The sequence below is a fragment of the Saccopteryx bilineata genome, chromosome 7, assembly GCF_036850765.1.
Source record: "Saccopteryx bilineata isolate mSacBil1 chromosome 7, mSacBil1_pri_phased_curated, whole genome shotgun sequence".
In the NCBI taxonomy this organism is placed as follows: Eukaryota; Metazoa; Chordata; class Mammalia; order Chiroptera; family Emballonuridae; genus Saccopteryx; species Saccopteryx bilineata.
The window spans coordinates 87,271,535-87,294,248 of NC_089496.1; the positions used below are offsets into that span (position 1 = coordinate 87,271,535).

At 43.7% G+C, this 22,714-nt stretch overlaps 2 protein-coding genes across 4 annotated transcripts in view; one reads left to right on the forward strand and one right to left on the reverse strand.

Annotated features, from left to right (window-relative positions):
* Window positions 1-2,542: 2,542 nt before the first annotated feature.
* Window positions 2,543-17,923, reverse strand: COX15 (cytochrome c oxidase assembly homolog COX15). Of its 2 annotated transcripts, XM_066240137.1 has the most exons (9): window positions 17,760-17,922; window positions 14,952-15,142; window positions 13,213-13,335; window positions 12,736-12,922; window positions 9,427-9,594; window positions 7,421-7,502; window positions 5,684-5,838; window positions 4,099-4,212; window positions 2,543-2,885 (listed from the first exon to the last, which is right to left on the reverse strand). In XM_066240137.1, the coding sequence occupies exons 1-9, from the start codon at window positions 17,847-17,849 to the stop codon at window positions 2,754-2,756; spliced, it is 1,242 nt and encodes a 413-aa protein (XP_066096234.1). In that variant the 5' UTR covers window positions 17,850-17,922; the 3' UTR covers window positions 2,543-2,753. The 2 variants fall into 2 exon arrangements, with proteins under 2 accessions (XP_066096234.1, XP_066096235.1); XM_066240138.1 differs by lacking the exon at window positions 14,952-15,142 and having other exon boundaries at window positions 17,710-17,923.
* Window positions 17,924-18,028: 105 nt separating this feature from the next.
* Window positions 18,029-22,714, forward strand: part of CUTC (cutC copper transporter) — a 34,138-nt gene continuing 29,452 nt past the window's right edge. For both annotated transcript variants that reach the window (XM_066240140.1, XM_066240142.1), the window contains exons 1-2: window positions 18,029-18,210; window positions 22,354-22,425. In XM_066240140.1, the coding sequence (XP_066096237.1) occupies window positions 18,150-18,210; window positions 22,354-22,425 (133 nt within the window). In that variant the 5' untranslated portion in view covers window positions 18,029-18,149. The remainder of the gene's footprint in view (window positions 18,211-22,353; window positions 22,426-22,714) is intronic.

Genomic DNA, 22,714 nt, shown 5'->3' on the forward strand with positions numbered 1-22,714 from the left:
ATAGTGGGGTGGAAATTTGGAGAGAATGGGGAAACCTGATGAAAACTTTCTAAGGTAAGTAGGCTCTTAGGCCTAGGCCAGTGGTTCCCAAACTTGTCAGCACAGGAATTACCCGGGGAATGGAAAAGTATGCCTAGTACTGCATCCAGAAATTATCATTTAATTTGGCCTTGAGTGAGGATTGGGCTTTAGGAGTTTCAAAGATTCTAATGTGAGAGAAGTTGTGAACCACTTCTAACCATACATAGCTTAAGTCCCAGGGTCTGAGATTTTCTAAAACTGAAAGACAAATTGTCTACTTCTGTTTTGCTAAGAACAACTTGAGAATGGTGCGCTCACACCGAAACGCGCAGAAACGCGCAGAACGTCGGCGTTGAAAGGGAGCCGAGATGTTCTAGTGCGGACTGTAAACGGGCAAACCTTAGGTCATTTACAGTTCCCAAATGTGTCCTCCCTGCATAGTGTCCTAAAGAACTTGAAATTAGTTGCCAGCACTTGAGAGCATTCACATAAAAATTCAGATGTTTGACTTCTTTTAAAAATCAGATCTGACAACCCTGGACATGCAGAGCAGCATGTCCAGAGCCCAGCAGTGGCTCAGCCTGCGAACTGGGGCACCTGCTCTACAGTTTGCCACTGTCTCAACAAGAATGACCTTAGCGGGCATCTGATTTGGTCCGACTTTCTCTTGCCGTCTACAAAACTGAAAACTAGCTTTCTGCAACCTTCACCCATTGCTCCAGCTTGACAGCACAATGGAAGCTCATTCCTTCTGCATGAGAAGCTTCAACTTGTCAAGGGAAGAACTGTGCTCTCTAAATGTCCTCCAGTTAAACACCCCTGTTCCTTCAAGTATTTCCTGTGATATGGGTTCTGGACTCTTCACCATCCTGGTCCCTTCTTGATACATACTTGGTGGTCCATGTCCTCCTTAAATTTGGTACCCTAGAGCCCTGCTTGGCAAACTGCGGCTCGCGAGCCACGTGTGGCTCTTCCACAAAATACCACATGCGGGCGCTTCTTCGATAAGGAATGTACCTACCTATATAGTTTTAAAAATTTGGCTCTTGCCTGACCTGTGGTGGCGCAGTGGATAAAGTGTCGACCTGGAATGCTGAGGTCACCGGTTCAAAACCCTGGGCTTGCCTGGTCAGGGCACATATGGGAGTTGAGGCTTCCAGCTCCTCCCCCTGTTCTCTCTCTCTCTCTCTCTCTCTAATAAAAAAAAATGAATAAAAAAAAATTTGGCTCTCAAATTTTAATCTTTGTACTGTTGATATTTGGCTGTTGACTAATGAGTTTGCCGACCATTGCCCTAGTGAAATGCAGGGCTTACATTGAGGTATTCTGACTATGTGACATTTCTATTAGTAAAATCTGAAACAGCACTAATTTTTATTGGTATCATCACATTGTTGGCTCATGTTGAGCCTATGGCCAATGAAATCCCTGTATTTTATATGAAATGATATGAAGCTAAGTTTCTCCACCCCAAGCTTATACAACCTACTAAATTTAAATGAGGGTGTTCTATTTATGATCTAATTTCATTTTGATCTTGTCACTCTTGGAATTGTTTTGAGCTGTGACTGTCATCCGTTATGTTAGCAATGCTGGCGCCTCTACCAATGTAAAAGCCCTTGCTCTTTATTCAGTCACCTTTCAGGTAAAGGCTTGTTCTTTAATTCAGGTCCCAAGTCTCTCCTTTCTTCTTTTTTTTTTTTCAGAAAGTACTACCTGTGCAGAAATACAAAAATAAATTTTCTGCAGTCACAAATGTCACACATTATTTTCTACTCTTTTTTTATATACACATTTGTGTTACTAGCCTTTTAAAAAATATTTTTCTTCTCATTGCAACACTCATCTTTTGAAAAGAAAAATATTAGCAATGTTGGGTTGCTTCATACTCAGATCTGATCCAATCCCTTCATCCAGACACTGCTTTAAAAAATAAAGTAGATTATGACAGAGATCCCTGTGAAACAATAGAGACAAAAATCATACCAATTCATTAATCAACAACTTGTTTAAATTGTCCATGTCTCCCATTAAGGTCATGTTTTTCTCATCCACAAGGAACCTCTTTCAGGAATTGATTTATATTATATTACCTATGCCATTCATTTGACCTAGCAATGTAACAGCACTCTATAGGATAGTGCTTGATGAATCCAAGTGGATCACCAGTGATTATCTCCTTTTCTACATACTGATAATCCATTTTGCTGCACAGATACCAAGCCTGTCAAAATCCACCCTACCCATTTTAAGTCAGGATACCAGAAGACAGTAGCTATTTCTTGTTGAAGGCTACCTGGCTGTTTTAGGGTGTGACAATCTTTCCCTATGAATCTTCACCTGATAGAAGTGGAGATCATAAAGAATTTCTACTTAGAATTCAGGACTCAGGAGGTCAGTAAGACAGATGATCCATGTAGAACCAAAAGTTCGTCAACATGAGGAATCTGAGACAGAACCTATTAAGAAGCAGCAAAGTATATCCTTTTCTAAGTTAAAAACTGATTTTCAATGTGAAAAGTACAGATTTAAAAAAGAATCTTTAATGCAGCCATACCTAATGACATTCTTAATCCAGTGACTTTCAAAAACAGAAAAAGGATTTTTTAAAGCTTGACCGATCCGGAAACCACTTGATATGCCAAGGTCATCCTCTTAGCAAAACCCAAGTCCCTGTGCTCTTACTAGTTCTCAAATGCCGTTTCAGTCCTATGCAGCTGGTCGTCTTGGAATTATTTTGGGACTCTTCGGAGTTCATTCATGAGCCAGAGGGCAACACTGAGCAGAGCCAAGGAGCCTGACTGGTGGGTGGCAGCCAGAGGAGTCGGAACGTACAGCAGCAGAGTGCTAATGCCCAAGCCCACCTGTGGCAGAGGAAAGAAAGCAGTAAGCAAAGCAGGAACCACAAATTCCGAGCTGAAATGACGGCACCGACAGCCAGATACACAAACCTAGATCTACATTCTCCCATCAGAACACTGGAAATTTTTATTTCACAAGTAAGTATATGTACCATGAATTAAAACCAACAAGTGTAAAATTTCCCTTAATCATCCTTCACCCTATCCAGTTCCCCTTACCAAAGCTAGTCTGTTACTGGTTTCTACACACTTCTAATTTTGTATAAATGCTTTTAGAAAAACACAGTTTTATGCTTTAAAAAAAAATACATTGTTTGGTCACTTGCCTTTTGTCACTTAATATATGTCTTGAGATCTTATTTTAAACTGCTGTACACTGTTCCACAGCATAAATTTACCATAGTTGTTTAATTACTTAGGTTGTTTCCAATTTTTCACCATAACAGCAATTCTATAATGAATTTCCTTACAGACACATTTAACATTTTAAAAGATACTGCCAGCTTGACCAGGTGGTGGAGCAGTGGACAGAGCGTCGGACTGGGATGCGGAAGGACCCAGGTTTGAGACCCCGAGGTCACCAACTTGAGCGTAGGCTAATCTGGTTTGAGCAAAGCTCACCAGCTTGGACCCAAGGTCACTGGCTCCAGCAAGGGGTTACTCGGTCTGCTGAAGGCCCGCGGTCAAGGCACATATGAGAAAGCAATCAATGAACAACTAAGGTGTCGCAACGCGCAACAAAAAACTGATGATTGATGCTTCTCATCTCTCTCTGTTCCTGTCTGTCTCTGTCTATCCCTCTCTCAGACTCTCTCTCTCTGTCTCTGTAAAAATAAATAAATAAAATTTAAAAAAAATTAAAAAAAAAAAGATACTGCCAAACTGCCCTCTAAAAAATGCCAAACACATGCTACCCCCAAGAATATATGAAGGTATCCATTTTCTTATATCTGTGCCAATACCTGATTATCTTTTTCATTTTTTCCCAATCTGACAAGCACAGAATGGCATGCATTGTTTTCACTCGCTCCTTCGTGATCACGGGGAGACTAAACAGCTTTTCATATTTATTGGTCACTCATCATGCCTCTTGTGAGAACTGTGTATTTTCTGGTTATTAATCTTCTGGCCTATTTTAAAAGTATGAAAATATTTTCTCTTTCCTGTTTAACCTTGTTTGGGGGACACCCTCAGGCTGAGAAGGAGTGGTTTATACCTGTGTATATGCCAAAGCTAGCAGGGTCACTGCTGCCACTTTGGTCCTTCGAGGAAGGGGAACTCTCCGGGACAGGAAGTAGAGCGCTGTAACGGCAGTAACTGAAGAGATTCCCTGCAAGGAGAAAGTCCCATCAAGCGGCAGGAAGACACATCCCACCCTCCTGACTGCCGCTCACCTTACACGGATCTCCTCGAGAACCAGTGAGTAAGGGCCAGGCACTCTCCTGTCCCAGAGCGCCACCTGCAGTCCCCTTGGATCACTGCTCCTGTCTCTTTCCCGCCCCCTGCCTGCTTGCCAGAGTCGGTGTTCCCCAGGGCGCCACCTAAAGTTTCCGTCCCTGTCACTTTATATGCTCTCCATGATCTTACCCACCTTTCACTGACGAGTTCCCCAGGCACGGCCCTCATGTTATAATTCATTCCCTAATTTTACCTCTACTCTAACCCTGTATTTCTAAAGCAGGGCTGGCTCCAGCCATGAGGGTTATTATTTTCCTGGGCAGGGAGCAGCGGAGGCGGTGGTGTTGCCAGCTAGTGCTAACAAAGATCCCGAGTCTCCTCTTCATTCCCGCCCCTTCAGAACGAGGTCTGGGGCCGGCAGTAGGGTCTCCATCCCCCCACAGGATGCTGAGGATGTTCCTCTGTCGTAATTGTACATCTGCTTCACTGCTTCTCCTTCTCAAAGCTGTCCACGATGACAGTTTCAACCAGACTCTGCTCAATCTAAAATGCATGGCGGTGGGGACTGAGCCCCCACATGGCGACTTTCGCGGCCCAGCAGCCCCTGTGGACAGCTGCGTCTCTGGACATCTCTGTTTACATGTATGCTATACGGTCACACTCAGCACACCTCAATCTGATGACATCCTCCCATCTCTAGCTCGTTCCAACAGTCTCATTTTTGCTGATCATGTTTTAAGTACTGCCCAGAGGAAACTTCAGGATCTCCCTTGATCTTTCCTCTCCTTCATTTCTACAGCCCGTCTTCTATTCCTACAGCGTCTCTCGGATTCATCATTCTTCTTAAGTCCACTCCCACCATGAATCCCTGCACCCCATCACGCTCCCCTGCTTCACTGCAGTAGCACTACTGCTCCCGGTCTCCTTGCTGACCTTCCCTGCTCCCATTTGTCATGCCCGGGCCCCCAGGCCAATCTTAACACGACCCACAGCAGGCCCTACAAACATTAGCTTACTCGAAACAAAGTATGTATGATGCTCTTGGCTCCCTGGGGTTCTGGTTCAGTTCTGACAACCACCACTGTCTTTGTACTCTCTTCTCTACTCAGCCTGTACCTGCTAAAATGACTCGCCTACATGTGTGCAGGACAGAAAGGGGTTATTTGCCAGGAGGTAAAAGGCAGATTTGAACTTTGAGAAGCTGGCAGTATCCTGAAAGCCAGAATTTGGCTGGAAGGTGTGTGGGTAATTAGGAGAAAAACATCACCTCCATTTCTTCTGAAACGGAAAAGAAATCCAGTGTCCACTCTACCCTCTCACTGTCACCATCAGTGCTTTGAACACCCCAAAGCCTGTGAGAGGCTCCCTGTGCTTAGTAGCCAGTGACCACCAGCCAGGCTTACCAGGATCCGGTGATCAAACTGCACCATGGTGGGATTCTCAAAAGCATTCCTCAGGACGGGGGAGAAGGTAAAGAGGTCCTCCGGGATCCAAGACTCTCCCATCTTGGGGAAGGAGTTGTAAACAAGCCCAGCATCCAGTCCTGCCACAAAAGCCCCTATAAGCCAAGGTGAATGGTATTTATTAAAATGAGAGAAGAGGCCAAATACTATTTTGACATAGAAAAAGTTTATTATCCCAGAGTTAGAGAAGAGGAAGTGCCAGAGAATGATACATAGAAATATTTACTGTAGGGGTTCTCAAACAGGTAATATACATCACGATCACCATGAGAACTGAAAAGAAAAGCAACTACACCCTCACTTGTTCCATGCCGAGTTTGGCACGCCTCCCCTGGAGAAGTGAACTGGAGGCTCTGGCGAGAGGCGTGCTAATTTGGAAAAATTCCCTTAGTGATTCCCACACTGGGAACTACTGATCTATTCTGGAGTGTCCTTCCTCCAGATATCTGCATAATGTGCTTCCTCAGGTCTCCACTCGAATGCCACCTTGCCAGGGACCTCCCCAGTGATCCTGTGTAAGACTGCACCCCTCCAACCCACCTCTGCCTTATCGGGCTTTCCTCTTCTTCACAGTGCTGAACACTGGCGTATTGTTTCTATTGTCTATCTCTTCCCCGGGTGCTCAAACAGTGTTTGAATGAACAGAGAAATGAAAAAAAAACCTTATAAACTAAGTCCTGCATAAACACATGAACAGTGTATTCTTGAATTATTATTAAGGTCAAATTATTATTTTGATTCCATTACTTATTATCTCATTATTTATGATCAAAGAGCATTTGGGGATGTTTAGATCACATTCCTTATTTTGTAATACCACTTATCAAGTCAAAATTCATTCTCTTTCACTAAAATAAAGGGGGGGAGGGTTGGGGAGATCACTGGTTTGATGATTTTAAAGCAGTGCTGTCCAACAGAACTTTCTGGGGTGATGGCAATGTTCTGTATCCGCCATGCAGTACCACAGCTGCTGGCCACAGGTGGCTCCTGAGCCCTTGAAATGCAGCTAGTGGGACTGAAGACCTAACTTTTAAATTTTATTTAATTTTAAATAATTTAAGTTTAAATAGTCACACGAGACTAGTAATCATTGTACTAGATAGCACAGTTCTAGAATGAGAGCGGTAGAAGTGTGACTTAAAGAATGAGAAAGACCTGTGCTGGTCTCTTTGCCCCAACGACCTCCCTACCTTAGACCTCCCTCCCATCTTTGAGGGGAGGCCTTCTGTCTGACCCATCTTGGTATATGTAATAATCACAATAATGTTTACATAATAATGGCAGTTAACACTTAAATAGCTTTAGTTACATGCCAGGTACTGTTGCAAGCACTTCACATATTCTACTCATACTATTATAACATCATCCCATTTTACAGATGAGGTTACTGAGGCCCAGAGAGGCTCCATAGCTTGTACAAGGTCAAAGAGTTCACAGGTGGTGAACCAGGGTTTGAGTCTATGCAGAATGGATCCAGGTACACGACCAATATTTTTGTTCAACTGACTGGAAAGCAGGTTTTTTGGAAGGAAGGAACAGAAGACAGGGTAACGATGATGGGTGAGAGAGAGGCAGCTGTGAAAGGGAACTATGAAGACACAGGGAAGAAGGGAAAAGGGACTAGACAAGGGGCCCTCACTGAGTGGAATGAAAACAGGCCATCTTGAAGAGTCCTACCTGAGAGAGCCGTGAGGAACACCAGGCCTGCTGTGCCATGAGCAAGTCGTCTCAACCACAGGAGTTGACGGGTTTCAGGCAACTGAAGAAGAGAATCATCAGGTTAACTGTACTGCAGGAGCTACAAGAGGCAGCGAAGATCTCCAAGGCAATTTGAGGTCACGTTAGGTACTCCCAGCACACATTCTGTTCTGACAGGCATCATATTTTGTTAAATGTGTACACCTACTGCCTGCCTTCCCTGCTAGCCTGTGAGCTTTGTGAGAGCAGGAACTGCCATCTGTCTTGCTGATTACAGTAATCCTGGCCCAGGGCTTGGCTGTAGGTATCACTATGTGTCTACTGAATACCTGAACGGTTTGCATGGTCCAGGGAGAAATGCTTCACCATGGTTGAAATGATGTGGTCTAAGATACAGGACTGGATTTTCACCTTTTGTGTGATATTTAGTGCTTAACAAATATAGTCAGAATCAAAATTGCATAAAATGCCTAGAGTGGAGATTCTTGCACGTCTTTCTTTCTTTTTTTTTAACTATAGCTAACTTCTGATACTAATCAGCAAATCAACAAATATTTACTAAGAAGTTTATAAACAGGTAAACATAAAGATACAAAAAGGTTAGGTCAGAGTGCTGCCCACAAATGCTTTATAATCTAGTATGTGAAGAATTAGGTATCATCACTAAAACTTTATAGCACAATATGTCAGTGCTGTCAAATAGAACTTTCTGCGATGATGGAAATGTTCTATTATCTGTGTTGCCCAATATGTGGATAATGAGGACTTAAAAGAGGCTAGAGCAACTTAAAATTAAATAAAAAGTTTATTTTATTTATAGCTGAAATAAGTAACAAGTTTGTTTAAAGTTAATTTTATTTTAATATTAATTAAAATTTAAATAGCCACATGTAACTAGTTAGATAGTATGTTGGACTATCATGTCAAACCTCTTCTGTAATTAGTGGAATATAAATAAATTTTCAGAAGAGGAAAACATTTAATGGATAATTAAAAAGTCATTAGTAACCTGTAAAATTCCATTTCAGTAGAGGGTGAGTAGGTGACTGTGGGGTTCTGTGTGCACAGGGGTTAGGGGAGCCAGATGATAAGAATTGAACAAATGGGCTGTCTGGATGTACATCTATTGATATAGCAATTCATTTTAGGATTTTGGCTTTGAAAGCCAGGAGAACAGGAGTTATTCAGATGTGGACTTGTCAACCATACCAGTGTGTCAGCTCCATCTGGCTTCCCTGTGGGGTGACTGCCAAGTCAACATCTCCTATCCTTACCAGAGTCCAGGCCACTGGCTCTAAGTACCTACTGGTGATTCTACTTAAATGTCCTCCTGTTTTCCGAAAATCCACTCCATGAACAGGTTATCTGGGTCAAGGATGACTTCAACACCTAAACTATTATTAATTTAAAAACAAAACAAAACTAGAAAAACCTTTAATCAGCCTACTGAGAAAATCCTTTAAGGCAAGATCACTAAGGTTTACTGTATTGTTCGACTTGATGAATGGTACCTCCCCTTCTACAGAACCAACCACCCACATGGCTCTTGTGCGCCACCATGGGGCCAGAAATCGTCTCGCTCTGGCCTTCCTCACCTCACCATCTACCATCCCTGGGGGAGTCAGAAGTAGAGCAGTGGGGATACTCTTGTTGTTGGTACTCCTTCCCACTTTTTCTAAAATTCTTGTTTTCACCTTTCCCAGCAGGCAATGCTGACAAACTATTAGGCTCCTAAAACTACTTCTCCTTTGCATGAGCTGCTCCAGTTCAAATTAACTCTGCACATTGTAGTCCCAAAGCTATATCCAGTCCCGACTTCAGTGTTCCTCTACCTAGTTGGTTATACCTAGTTTCTGGTTAACTGATAGATGTCACTAAGGGAATATGTGCATTTTGACACAACTTCCTAGTAGAACCAGAAGTACTGTTTCTCGGACCCTGTCCGAGTCCGTGCGGATGTGGTAACAGCACAGACTGACTCCTACCTTGTGCTGAGGAAGCAGCAGTGAGAGCGAGGTCCACAAGCTGGCGCAATAAAGGACAAGGGCTGATCCCAGGTGGGCAGCAAGGCGGTACTGACTGACCCGAGGGATGTCATGAGAATCTGGTTTTTCTTCTAATCCACTTTTCACCATATACCACCCCAATAGACCCTAGAACCGAAAAAGAGAACGAGCAAATAAAACAAAGTTGAAAGTATCTATTCAACTTTACTCTCTAAGAAAGTGAGTAATCAATTATCAGATGTAGTCCCCACTAGATCCCTCCTTTCCACACCTCTCCCCTGTCCCCAGTATCCTAGGAGTCATGACCTATCCACATCTCCACACACAGCTCCATAAATATTTAACCACTGACTAGATTTTATTGAAGTATGGTCAAATATAGAAGCGTACAAAAAAGTTTATCTGTGGGCAAAACCTTACATACACTTGATATGATTTAACCTATAAATCAGTGAAATATGAGAATAAAAAGAGAGCTGTTTGTATAAAAACTAAATTGAATGTTTTAGAAAACTTGAGAAAGCTTAAAAACTATGGTCAAAAACAAAAACAAGCCTGACCAGGCGGTGGCGCAGTGGATAGAGCGTCGGACTGGGATGCAGAAGGACCCAGGTTCGAGACCCCGAGGTCACCAGCTTGAGCGCGGGCTCATCTGGTTTGAGCAAAAGCCCACCAGCTTGAACCCAAGGACGCTGGCTCCAGCAAGGGGTTACTCGGTCTGCTGAAGGCCCGCAGTCAAGGCACATATCAGAAAGCAATCAATGAACAACTAAGGTGTTGCAACGAAAAACTAATGATTGATGCTTCTCATCTCTCTCTGTTCCTGTCTGTCTGTCTCTGTCTATCCCTCTCTCTGACTCACTCTCTGTCTCTGTAAAAAAAATAAAAAAAACAAACAAAAAAAAACAACAAAAACCCCCACAACTACTCTCAAGTTAGGTGGGAATAGGAAATTATACAAGTTTTGTGGGGAAAGTCATAAAAATCTGTAAGGCTTTGCAGTCAGATTGCTTTGTAAGTATCTAAGTTCTCACTCCTCTTTAAGGAAAATGAAACAAAGTGATAGTTTATGGGGGTGCAAGAGATCTGAGGTTGAACTTCAATCAGAGGACTAAAGAACAGGCCTTAGCTCTTCATTAAAAAAATTTTTTTAAAGACTCTGGCTGGTTGGCTCAGTGGTAGACTGTCAGCCCGGTGTGTGGAAGTCTGAATTTGATTCTCAGTCAGGGCACACAGGAGAAGCAACCATCCGCTTCTTCACCCTTCCCCTCTCCACCCCCCCCCTCTTTTCCTCCCGCAGCCATGGCTCGAATGGTTCAAGCAAAGTTGGCTCCAGGCGCTGAGGATGGCTCCCCGGCCTCGGTTTCAGGCACTGAAATAGCTCGGTTGCTAAGCAATGGACCTGCAGACCAGCTGGGCATAGCATCACCTGGTAGGGGCTTGCCAGGTAGATCCCAGTCTGGCACTTGCAGGAGTCTGTCTCTGCTTCCCTGCCTCTCACTTAATAATAAAAGTAAAACTTTAGAAAATAAAAAAATAAATAAAAATACATGTTTAAAAGTTGAAGCAATGTATTATTATTCTCTGATTCCCGCTTTTACTGACTTTTTCAAGTAATACAAGCAAATGTCAGTTCCAATCATATCAGATACAGCCCTTTCACCCCACCCTGCCAAGCCAATAGAATCTCCCACCTCTCCTTTTTCTTTTTTAAAATTTTTATTTATTGATTTCAAAGCGAGGAGAAGGCAGAAAGAGAGCGAGAAAGACAGGAACATCAATCTGTTCCTGTATGTGTCCTGACCGGGAATTGAACCAGCAACTTCTGTGCTAAGGGGCAACATTCTAAACAACTGAGCTATCCAGCCAGGGCTTCTCCCATCTCTTCTAAATATATTCTCTTCCTGAACTCTTTCTGCACATTTCCTTCCCCCGCCTGACTACCCTGGGTGTAAACTATCTTCATTTCCTCTGCACAGGACACTGGAAGACGAAGGGTTTACGTGGGATTTGCAAGCCCTCACTTTCTGCCCTCCATCACCTATTTGCATCTTCAGTTTTCTGGCTCCCTGGGAGTCTGTCTTCAGGGGGCTTTCTTCTTCCCATTCTAAAACAAACTTTTGTTTTGTTTCACCCTGACCCCCACTCTCTATTAGGCTTTTCTTTGTCTCATTCTGTATTATTTCGATTGCCCCTATTTCATCTCTTCCATCTCTCTGCTTAATTCCTTCTACATATTTGCTTCATATTCTCAGCACTTCAAATTAAATGAACCAATGCACTTTCTCCTGATCACATTTGATATTTCTTTGATGCTCTGCTACTCTCCCTTAGGGCCTGTATACTTCTTCCTTTTCTTGGCTTTCAGCCTCCCCTTAACTGTGACAGTTCTTCAATACTCTTTTCCGTAAAAGGAGTTCGACTCACATGATTTCAACCATTTAAATAGTCCTTGAATATCTCTGCGCTACAGCTATTATTTTAGGATTCCTCATCCACAAACTGTCTCTCTCTTTTGGAATTTTCCTCCTTGCTTCTGCGGCTATTCTACCACAGGGATCCAGATGCTCACAGAGAAGGCAGGTTAGAAAAGGGAAGGAGAGGAGAACCCAAGAGGGGAGCCACAGTAGGAAAGAAACTATAATGCTTGTGACATGAAAATATATTTACTGCTAACTGATTCCAGGCACTAGCCTGAGTACCATATTCCCCATGTATAAGATGCACCATTTTCTGAAAGATTTGGGGTCTAAACACTGGGTGCGTCTTATACAGTGGTTGTAGTCTTTTTTTACTTGCATTTCCTGCTTTCTCGCACTTGTTTTTGCGCTCATTGTTGAAGACACTGATTCGTCACCAGACTCAGGTGAGAACAAGCTAATGGATGGGAGTTTTGATAGTGATGAGTTGTATGAATTTTATGATGAATAAAACTTGAGTTCAATAACTTTATGTAAGACATTTTTTTTTTCCAAATTTCAGGTCCCAAAATTAAGGTGCGTCTTATACATGGAGAAATACGGTACTTTATATGCATGATCTCATTTAATATTCATGCAACCTAAAGAGTTAGGCACTATTATGATCCCTGTTCACAGGGAAGAAAAGCATAGCCTACAGGGGTTAGAACTTGCCCTACTAAGTGGCAGAGCTGGGCCCTGACGCCAGGAATGTGACACTAAAATCCACGCTCTCACCTCCTCTGTTATAAAATTACTTCCTTCAAAACAATGCCAACTAGGAAGCTCTTGGGAGCATCTTGGTTTCCCAAACTTGACTAAATCTCACCTGGAAGCACACTAACCCACAGAGGGCAAGCACACGTCCTTTCATGCCCCGGCTGAGCCAGCCCTTTCTCCAAAAGTAGGCAGCAGGCAGGATGTATGCGAGGCCTACCAGGCGACCCCACATGCGATGTGAGTACTCCATGTACCAGATGAACTTGAATTCTGCCAATGTCATATCATGATTCAAGCTGAGTGAAAAGAGAAGTCAAAAAATAAGAAATAGGAAACACCCATCTGATTTCTACTTCCCAGTGGAATGCAGGAACATTCTCAGCTTCAAAGCTTGATAGGTCTGCCCTCTTCCTCATCAGTGACCTCACGATCACTTTGGAATTGGAGGTTTAGAGTAGGAAGCTCACTGAACATAACTAAGCCAAATGTCAACAAATAATGGAATCTAATCATTCTGACATGTTTAAATAAGCAAAAGACTGAGTGGATCTCATGGGATGTTTACCTGGTTTTCTATAATACTTACATTTTAAATTCTGGAAATTGCTGATATTTTTGGAATTCTGCTTCCCATTCCCCTTGGCTTGTGGGTGGCTTCATCTCTTTTATTAAATGCCAATCTACCATTGAGAGGCCAGACTCTGTCAACCTTAGGAAAGGAATTGGAGAGAGCGTGCGCATGTGCACAATGCTGGATCACGCACGCACAAATGGTTTACAAGTGGATCTGGATACAAACCCCTCTAAAGAGAAACACATCGTTTCCTCTCTGACACTGTCCTCTTTTCTTACTACTTAGAATTTTGACAGAAACAGCAAAATCAACCTTAGACCAAAGAAATTTGCCCTAAATGCATAACCAGCCTTATGTACACAAGGAAAAGAGATTTTTTTTTTGAGAAAGTTATTTGTGAAGTTTATTTAAAGGATACAGATACAACAGACTAGTAAACAATAAAGACTATTTGACTTTAAATAACTTTACCTTTCTTTGGGGAAAAGAGATTTAAGTATAAAACGTTTTAGGTTCTTGAGGGAATTTAAAAATCATAAAACTCAAATTTGTCAGTTTCCCTTTAACAGCCTATTTAATACATACAGTATTTTGGTATAAGGGTGTGGAAATATGGAGAGAATTTGAGAACACATACTTTATTAAAACCAAAAGGAGTTAGGATCCCTAAAGTAAAAGGCTGATTTTAGGCCCGAGGCAGGAACCGTACAAGAAGAGCCTGGCCTAGCTTACCATCCAGAAAGCAAGGAATCAAAGGTTATTGGGGTCCTGTCATGACTCTGGAGCTGACTTGAGAGGCTCTCACAGACTAAAGATGGGACAGTTTGAGCAAAGCATCATCATTGCAAATGAAATAAAACATTCCAAGAATATTTTGACCTATGAGTTCATAATACTTAAAAACTCAAACACTTTTATCGGTTACCTTTGGAGGATGCTTGGGAACCAATTTATTATTTTGAAAATTGGTAAACAAAGGGAGAGAATCAAGTATTTACCCTTCCTTTCCTATACACATTGTACCTTAGGATAACCCAATTATTGATGAGGGAAGTTTCCCTTTAAAGCTGAGCTAATAGAATAATATTACAATTCTGCAACTCTCATGAAATAATGGATCTAGGCAATGACTATCGATGGCGGCTGACGTCTCTAATAGATACCAGGTATTTACAAATGTTATGATCACTTACGAAGTATTTTGCCCCCCTGCCCCAACCTGAATCTGATCAAGCAATGACCAGTTTACAGGAAATACAGGGGACCACGGGACTTGTTAAACACTACCACAGAATGCAATCAGGAAAATCTAGCCTTGAAACTCTATAGGACAAATGATTTGGGTTTCTTCAACAAAAAACTGCAAAGACGAGGCTGGGGGGGAGGGGAAGGTTTAAAGAGAACGAAGAGGCATAAGAACTAATTGTGATGCATGGAACTTATTTGGGTTGAATTCAAACTGTACAAAAATTTGGGGGACAAATTTGAACTCTGGTTGTAGGGGGAAATATACACAATGTATAGCTAATAGTTAAGATCTAAACCAGTCTTTGTGAAGGGATCCTACTAAAAAAACTCGCAACTCTTCTCTATCAGGGTAAGCCATCAGACACATTCTCTTCATAGACCTCAGTTTCTGCATTTGTAAAATGAGGGAGCTAGGATACACGATTCCCGGGGTCCCTTCCCACTTGGTCATCCTTTGCCACTACTGACTCAAACGACTGACACACTAAGAGAAAATTACTCACCTAGTTACTCCACCAAGAATAACTGCTCCAGCCACTGCTCCACTGCAGACCAGGAGCCATCGGCCCACCACCCGCTCTGCAGCCTTGGAGGGAAGGGACACTGTACCCCCTCCAGATTGTAAAGCTACTTCAGAGATGGTGCTGTATTGCCCTGGCCTCAAGAGGCTCCTCATCCCACAGCTGCAACCACACTAAGGATCAAGACAGATAAATTACAACTGGAGAAAGAGGGAAAGACCTCACTCCACTGCCACGCACACTCAATCCACTCTGGAGTTGAGTGTGCTGTACAGCAACATCTCCACTGCTACTGTCCCGGGAAATCATCTCTTCACTGGATTATTGCATCTTCCTTCCAACTGGTTTCCCTGCCTGCAGTCTAAGCCTCGTCCCCATCCATCCCCACACAGCATGAACCTAGTCTCTGCATACTTCCCCCACACTTAACCCCATACCTATATATGGGTTCTGTTCTTTCTTTGAGGGTCTTTAAACAACATTTCTCTTTGACTGGGACACTACTTGTCCCAACTGAAAATACAGGCATTTCTCGTTTTACTGCACTTTGCAGATACTACTTTTTTTTCTTTTTACAAATTGCATGTTTGTGGTAGCCCTGAATTGAGCAAACTGAAAACCTACCAGAAAGGATTCATCACTCTAGATACCATTTAGAACATTCATGATTCGTAGAAAAAGGAGAAAATATCAACATAACAGGAGCTTGGAAGAACTTGACTCCTGCTTGTGGATGACACTAGGAGGGAACCAAGCCTTTAGTGGAAGAAAGAATTCCAGATGTGGTAGAAACAGCAAGGGAACTAGAATTAGAAGTGGAGCCTAGGCCCTGGCCAGTTGGCTCAGTGGTAGAGCGTCGGCCTGGCGTGCAGGAGTCCCGGGTTCGATTCCCAGCCAGGGCCCACAGGAGAAGCGCCCATCTGCTTCTCCACCCCTCCCTCTCTGTCTCTCTCTTCCCCTCCCGCAGCCAAGGCTCCATTGGAACAAAGTTGGCCCGGGTGCTGAGGATGGCTCTCTGGCCTCTGCCTCAGGCGCTAGAATAGCTCTGGTCGCAACAGAACAATGCCCCAGATGGGCGGAGCATCATCTGCTGGTGGGCATGCCGGGTGGATCCCGGTCGGGCGCATGCGGGAGTCTGTCTGACTACCTCCCGGTTTCCAACTTCAGAAAAATACAAAAAAAAAAAGAAGTGGAGCCTAAAGATGTAACCCAATTGCTGTAACCTAATCATAAAACTTCAATGGATGAGGAGTTGCTTCTTATGGATGAGTAAAGAAAGTGGTGTCTTGAGATGGTATCTACTCCTGGTGAAGACTGTTGAAATGACAACAAAGGATGTAGAATATTATGTAAATTTAGTTCATAAAGTGGTGGCAGGATTTGAGTGGACTGACTCCAATTTTGAAAGAAGTTTCACTGTGGGTAAAATGCTATCAAACAGCATCGCATGCTACAGAGAAATCATTCTCACGAAAGGAAGTCAATCAATGTACTAAACTTCATTGTTATCTCATTTTAAATAATTGCTACAGCCACCCAACCATCAGGAACCACCACCCTGATCAGTCAGTCAGCAGCCATCTATATGTACCAAGGTAAGCCCCTCCATCAGCAAAAAAATTATGCCTCACTGAAGGCTTAGATGATGGTCCCCATTTTTTAGCAATAAAGTACTTTTAAATTAAGGTATGTACATTGTTTTTCTTTTAGACATAATGCTATTGCATACTTAACAGACTACCGGATAGTGTAAATATAACTTTTATATGCACCGGGAAAACAAAAAATTCACGCCACACGATTTGTTGCAATATTTGCTTTATTGCAGTGGTCTGGAACCGTACCTGCAATATCTCCGAGGTATGCCTGTAGTGCCTACTGCAGACCTCAGCTTAGATGTCACCTTCTCTGGGAAGCGTTCCCAGACTTTTCTAGGTCTGCACCAGGTCACTCCCAGCACACTTTCCTCCATTATCAATTCCAAACACACTCCAGGTTCCTCTCTATCTCCCACTCACTGTGAGCTGGGGGACAGCAGTGTCTGGTCAGCCTGGTTCTTTCCCTCCTGCTTCCTTTGTTTCAAGTACAGCTCCCTTACATAACGGGTCTTTAATAAAGCCTTACTAAATGAATTATAAACAAATAAACTGTAACTTCCTCCAGGGCAATAGCCTTTTGGTATTTGTCTTTTGCTTCCCAGTTCCTAATACATAACAATCACTCAATACAGTCATTACTAGTTGAGTGGACACACGCCCTCTTCTAACTCTATCCCTCAGGGTCAAAGACCGGCATTTGGTTGTCTGCTTCTAATTAAGAAGTTTTCTGAAAACTTAAAATTCAGAAAACTTAAAATTAAGTCTCAATTTCCTTCTTTGTAAAAGGAGGTTATAATCCCTAACACAACTACCTGGGAAGTTTCAGCAAAAATCAAATATCTGGGTAAAATTTACCGAGCTTTTACTCTTTGCTAACTGCATGATGTGTATAGAATTTACTCCTTCCAGCAGTCTTAATAAATTAAGTACTGTTCTTATCACCATTTTTAGATGGGGACATTAAGGCACAGAAAGGTTACCGAACTTGGCTAATAGTACAAAGCCAGTAAGTGGTAGGTCCAGTTCAGAACTCAGGGACTCTGGACACACAAGGAAATGCGTTTTGAACTCTAAGGAGCTACGGAAAATCATGTGGGGTGACCTATTCTCTTTCTCCAGCCTCCCCCCACACACACACACACCTCCGCCCCAGGCCCGTTTCCCCGACTCTGAGTCCGCTGCGGAGCGGTACCTGTGCTCCAGGCGCCGCCCTCGGAACCAGGAGTCGGAGACACGGGCGCCCCATCAAGGCCTTCAAGGGCGGAAAAAGTAATCGCTGCATGCTGAGGACAGCGCCCGACCGCGCCTCCACACCCTAGCGCTCCACGGTCTCCTTCCTCTCTCTGCTTGGGAAAGGGGAAGCACTTCCGGATCGCACAGCGAGCCCCGCCTCGTCAGACTGCGGGTGAGCAGTGACTGCGCCTGCGCTAGCGACTGGCTTTTCGCGGAGGCTGCTGGGGCGTGGACGTCGGGGACGCGCAGGGGCGCGCGCAGCAGTGAGAACGAGCTTCTCTGGTCGCGCGCGCCAGGACCCGGACTCTGAGTGGAAACGGTCTACGCGCAAGGGAGGAACGCGTGGAAGATGGAGAAGCAGGGGTCCTCCCCCGAGCGGAAACGGGCGCGGATACCGTCTGGAAAGGCCGGTACGGAAGGGGGTGGAGAGGGGACGGTCGTCCATCCCTCGCTCCCGGGGCGGGCCAGCAGCGGGTTCTGACCTGTGGTTTCATGGCGATTCAACCTCGGAGCCCCCTGCATGACACGCTCTGTCATTCCGGCTTTAAACGCCTGGAAACGGATGGCCGGAGAAGGAGCAGGTAGCGAGAGGGGCCGGGCTCTGGAGCCGAACGTGTGGGTTCGAATCCCGGCGCCACCCTGCGTCGTCGTGCGACCGTGTTCAAGTTGGTTACTTTCCCCAGCCTCTCGTTTCCCGTCGCCGCGCGAGGACCCCTGTACCCCTCCAGGCATCGCTGTGATAGTGGTTGACCTGTGGTCACCGCTCAATAAGCTGCGGCAGCGGCAGCGGCGGCGGGGATTGTCCCCAAAGCCACGCAGCTACCAAGGGGCAGAGCTGTGGCTGCCACAGTCGCGAGTTCTTCCTGCCGCGCCAGGGTAGGATGGCATGGCAGGGCCCTCCTCCGTGCACTCGTGGTTCCTCCGAACCAGTGGTCCTCGAACTTGGATCTCAGGACCCCTTTACCTTTCTAAAAATTGAGGATCTCAAAGCCTTTTATTTATATAAGTTAAATATATTGATATTGACTGTATTAGGAATTAAAACAAATTTTTAAAATAAATATTAACTAGAAAATAAGCATGATAAACCCATTACATGTCAACGCAAATAACATTTTTTATGAAAAAGAACTACTTTCCTAAGGGAACAAAAAGACAAAAGAGAATAGTGCCAATGTTTTGTATTTTTGCAGATTTCTTTGCTATCTGGCTTAATGGACTTCTTTTTTTTTTTTTGTATTTTTCTGAAGCTGGAAACGGGGAGAGACAGTCAGACAGATTCCCGCATGCGCCCGACCGGGATCCACCCGGCACACCCACCAGGGGCGACGCTCTGCCCACCAGGGGGCGATGCTCTGCCCCTCTGGGGCGTCGCTCTGCCGCGACCAAAGCCACTCTAGCGCCTGGGGCAGAGGCCAAGGAGCCATCCCCAGCGCCGGGGCCATCTTTGCTCCAATGGAGCCTCGGCTGCGGGAGGGGAAGAGAGAGACAGAGAGGAAGGGGGTGGGGGTGGAGAAGCAAATGGGCGCTTCTCCTATGTGCCCTGGCCGGGAATCGAACCTGGGTCCCCCGCACGCCAGGCCGACGCTCTACCGCTGAGCCAACCGGCCAGGGCCTTAATGGACTTCTCATACCTGTATTCTTACACCTGCCTCTGCATTCAGTCTAACATGTCAGGTAACCTTCCAAAGACTCCACTGTGAAACAATGAGAGTGAAAAAGGCAAAGTTTTAATTAGTATCATTATGAATGATTTCACTGCAGACTCTGAAAGGATCTTCTTTTTTTTTTTTTTTTTTATATTTTATTTATTAATTTTTAGAGAGAGAGGAGAGAGAGAGAGAGAAGGGGAGGGAGGAGCAGGAGCATCAACTCCCATATGTGCCTTGACCGGGCAAGCCCAAGGTTTCGAACCGGCAACCTCAGTGTTCCAGGTCGACGCTTTATCCCACTGCGCCACCACAGGTCAGGCCTGAAAGGATCTTCTAAGATTCTGAGATCCCTAGGGCAGAGCTAACTGACCTACCACACGTTGAAAACTGCTGCTCCAAACAAATAGTTTCTTTTTTCTTTGATCCCTACAAATAACTTCGTTTCTTAGGACAACTGCCCCACTCTGCCTTCTGTCATAGCCTGTGGTGTGCCCCCCACCCCCTCCTAGGCAAGGCCCTTTCTTGCATGAGACAGATGGTACCCCTTCAGCCTTGTCCCTGAGTCTGACCTGACAGCTGGTGTGGGTGATGTCAGGAAACTCATGGAATTAATGCAGTGCTATTGGTTAAGAGCATAGGGTGGCACTTTTAACTCCTTCACCATTTGAGACTTATAGTCTTTTAAATAAATGAGACAGTTGCAACTTGATGTTAGCAGATGATAGATTTTTGTTTTTAAAATTAAAAATTGCTCAGCGGTAGAGCATCGGCCTGTCGTGTGGAAGCCCTGGATTTGATTCTTGGCCAGGGCACACAGGAGAAGCGCCCATCTTCTTCTCCACCCCTCCCTCTCTCCTTCCTCTCTGTCTCTCTCTTCCCCTCCCGCAGCCAAGGCTCCATTGGAGCAAAGTTGGCCCGGGCGCTGGGGATGGCTCTATGGCCTCTGCCTCAGGCGCTAGAGTGGCTCCTGTTGCAACGAAGCAAGCCCCCTAGTGGGCATGCCAGGTGGATCCTGGTCCAGTGCATGCAGGAATCTCTTTCTACTCCCTACTTCTCACTTCAAAAAAATTTTTTTTAAATTGCTTTTTAAAAAATGATAAAAGCAATGTTAAGTAGAAAAAAAATCAAGCAATATAGAAAAGTAAAAAGAAGAGAGTAAAGGTGTTTCAAATCTCAGCACCTAGTTGTAATCATTATCAGTATGTGGTAACTTCTTTCAGGTATTATTGCATGAAGTATGCATTCAGAATTCTTTAAGTAAACATTTTAAAAAAATTTTTATTTATTGATTTGAGACAGAGAAACATTGATTTGTTATTCCACCATTTATGCATTCATTGGTTGATTCTTGTATGTGCTCTGACTGGGAATCAAACCCACAACCTTGGCATGTTAAGAGGACACTCGAACCAACTGAACTATTCAGCTAGGACTCATCATACTTTTTACTGTAAATTCCTGACTTTTTATGAATTTGTAATATTCAGCCTTTAGTAGATCTTTGCCTATTGTGTACCAGCCTGTTTGCTGTGGATGACAATAAAAATTTCTCATATAAAGACCTTACTTAACTTAAATCAAGTAAAAGTGATCAGACACTTATCTACTTAAATAATAATAGAAAACAATTAGTGTTTTTGTCCTGGCCGGGTGCAGTGGATAGAAGGTAGACCTGGGATGCTGAGGACTCAGGTTCAAAACTCCAAGGTTACCAGCTTGAGCTCAGTCTCATCCAGCTAGAGCGTGGGATCATAGATATAACCCCATGGTTGCTGGCTTGAGCCCAAAGGTTGCTAGCTTGAGCCTAAGGTCACTAAAACTGCCACAACTACAAGTTGATTCTTCTCATATCTCTCCTTTCCTGTCTGTCTCTCTCTCTCTTGCTAAAAATATAAAATAACTAAATTAGTGTTTTGAAGAGGTGTTTTAAAGATTATACTTAGGCCTGGCCTGTGGTGGCACAGTGGGATAAAGTGTCGACCTGGAACACTGAGGTTGCCGGTTTGAAACCTTGGGCTTGCCTGGTCAAGGCACATATGGGAGTTGATGCTTCCTGCTCCTCCCCCTTCTCTCTCTCTCTCTCTTACTCCTTCTTCCCCCCTCTCTCTTTCCCTCTCTCTCTCTCTTTCCCTCTCTCTCCTCTCTGAAAATTGAATAAAGTCTTAAAAAAAAAAAGTAAAGATTATAACTTATAAAGAGTTGTGTGAGTTCAAAAAAGAGAGATACAGTATCCTAGTTTGGGAAAGAGGAAATATGGAATATGATTTGACGTGTATCTTGGAAGAGTTTAGCAGTCAGAGATGGAGCTAGAAGGACTTTGTGGATTGAGGAGATGGCATAAGCAACTGCAGGGATGGGGATTAGGGGGAACTGGAGGCATATAGAGAAAAGACCGTGTAGTTAATGAAACTAACAGTTAGTTAGTAGTATCCACTTTACATGAATTATTTCTTTATCTTTACTGCTCTGAGGTAGGTACTCAAGCTTAATCTGTTTTATACAAAACATAGGTTAAGTAATTTGTCTAGAATTATACAAGTATATGGTGGGGCCAGGGTTTGAAGTCCTTTAAACATATTCTGCAGGTATTTATTGAGAAGCATTGAAAGAATCTTGGACTGGAATGTGATGATGAGATCTGTGTTTTAGGAAGATTAATTTGGCATTTGGTATATATTTTTCTCAGTATAATTTCTTATACATATGTTTATGTTCTTGTTTCATAGTCCAGAGACATTAATTTTATAATTAGCATGCTATTTTATTGCATTCATGGGCCCTACTGTACTTACCTACTTTCCTTTTATTGGATTTTGACAGCAATATATAAAATGTTAGTGGTAGCTTGGTCTGAATGAATAATCTCATCATGGCATTGCATTTTTTTTTAATGTATTTTAGGGACAGCAACTGGATGTCTTATGGAAGTGTGTGTTGATTCAGTGGAGTCGGCTGTAAATGCAGAAAGAGGAGGTAAGAGAATTAGAGAATGAACAACAACTTACAGTCCTGTTAAGAGTCTGAAAATTGTCTTTCTGGTGGTAGTGCAGTGGATGGAGCCTGGACCTGAACACTGAGGTTGCCAGTTTGAAACCCAAGGTTGCAAACTTGAGCCCAAGGTGCCAGCTTGAGCCCTAGGTTGCCAGCTTGAGTAAGGGGTCGCTGGCTCGGCTTGAGCCTGAGGTCACTGGCCCAATCCCCAGTCAAGGCTCATATGAGAAACAATATACTCAACACACAACTAAGTAGAGCAATGAATTAA